The sequence below is a fragment of the Scylla paramamosain genome, chromosome 29 (genome assembly GCF_035594125.1).
Source record: "Scylla paramamosain isolate STU-SP2022 chromosome 29, ASM3559412v1, whole genome shotgun sequence".
NCBI lineage: Eukaryota > Metazoa > Arthropoda > Malacostraca > Decapoda > Portunidae > Scylla > Scylla paramamosain.
Window position 1 is genome coordinate 11,331,880 of NC_087179.1, and position 1,677 is coordinate 11,333,556.

At 49.6% G+C, this 1,677-nt stretch overlaps 1 protein-coding gene across 1 annotated transcript in view; it reads right to left on the minus strand.

Annotated features, from left to right (window-relative positions):
• The window catches only part of LOC135115281 (oplophorus-luciferin 2-monooxygenase non-catalytic subunit-like), a 2,286-nt gene extending 1,488 nt beyond the window's left edge, over positions 1-798 (minus strand). The window contains exon 1 of the mRNA XM_064031877.1: positions 106-798. Within this exon, the coding sequence (XP_063887947.1) occupies positions 106-757 (652 nt within the window). The 5' untranslated portion in view covers positions 758-798. The remainder of the gene's footprint in view (positions 1-105) is intronic.
• Between the last annotated feature and the right edge of the window lie 879 nt (positions 799-1,677).

The window sequence follows — 1,677 nt, forward strand, 5'->3', positions numbered from 1 at the left end:
TTGGGCTTATATCATACCTCGGAACTGAAAAACAACAAAACCTTTAAAAAACCCCGTCAACGCAAAAGGTTCTCCCGGAAGTGTGTGTACAGCGTGACCACTTACCCGCCTCGATGTCCGTCAGGTGGTTCTCGGTCAAGTCAATGTTCTGCACGGCGGTGAGGAGCGAGAAGACATCGGGCGTGAGGTGCGAGATGGAGTTTGCGTTGAGGTAGAGGAGCTTGAGTGACGCGGAGGAGAGGGGCGGCAGGGAATGCACATCACAGTTCATAAGCGACATACTTCCCAGCAACGTGAACTCCTGCAGCCTGTGGAAGGGGAACACAGCGAGCGGGGAGTCGGCCACGTTGATGTGAGTGAGCGTACGAAGACTTGGAGTGAGCGCATCGTCCCTCACCGTCTCCAGTGCACTATTAAGAACCTGCAGGACTTGGAAACTAACGCTACCGAACACGCCATCCTCCAGCACCCTCACGCCCTTATTGCCGTCCATGTAGAACTCATAGAAGGCCGTGGTGGGGAAGTAGGCTCTGAATACCTGACGGAGCTGCGCCTCGTCCTCCACACCTGAGCACTCCAGACTCAGCGCTTCCTCATGTTTACACACACACGGCAAGATGTCTGCAGCTTCAGGACACGACATTTCTTGGGACTTTAGCGTCAGTGAGGTTCGTGAGGTCTGTAGGGTGTCCTTCTCCTCCTCCCCGCGACTGGTGGAGAGGAGGAGGCACAGGAGAAGTGGTATAGAGCCGTTCATGGTGGCGGCTGTGGTGGTTGTGGAGTGGCACTAACGACGAGAGATTTAGATATGTACTCGTATACTAATTGACTTGGGAAATGTACAGGTGATGCGCGCGCGTGTGTGTGTGTGTGTGTGTGTGTGTGTGTGTGTGTGTGTGTGTGTGTGTGTGTGTGTGTGTGTGTGTGTGTGTATGAACAGATAAATTTTCAGGTTAAAAACTCATCACCACTTCCTCTAATACCTGTTACTTACTGACACCTGTTTGAGTGCATGAGACGAGTACGCTGCCTCCCACAGGTGCAGGTGCGCGTGTACCTGGCACGCGGCGCACAGGTAACACACCGCACCACACCGCACCTGAACGACACACCTGCATTGTTACACTCGGAGCAAAGGTGGACACGGACACATGCACACTGGAGAACACCACTTTAACACAGTGAGCATAACCTAACCTAACCTAACCTAACCTAACCTAACCTAACTTTAACCTAACCTAACCTAACCTAACCTAACCTAACCTAACCTAACTTTAACCTAACCAAACCTAACCTAACCAAACCAAACCAAACCAAACCTAACCTAACCTAACCTAACCTAACCTAACCTAACCAAACCTAACCTAACCTAACCTAACCTAACCAAACCTAACTTTAACCTAACCTAACTTTAACCTAACCTAACCTAACCTAACCTAACCTAACCTAACCAAACCAAACCAAACCAAACCTAACCTAACCTAACCTAACCTAACCTAACCTAACCTAACCTAAAGAGATAACCAGCTTGTGTGGTGATGAGAAAAATGTGATTTATCTTCCTTATCTTTGAAAGCAGAAAGAGGGCAGGTGTGTGTGTGTGTGTGTGTGTGTGTGTGTGTGTGTGTGTGTGTGTGTGTGTGTGTGTGTGTGTGTGTGTGTGTGTGTGTGTGTGTT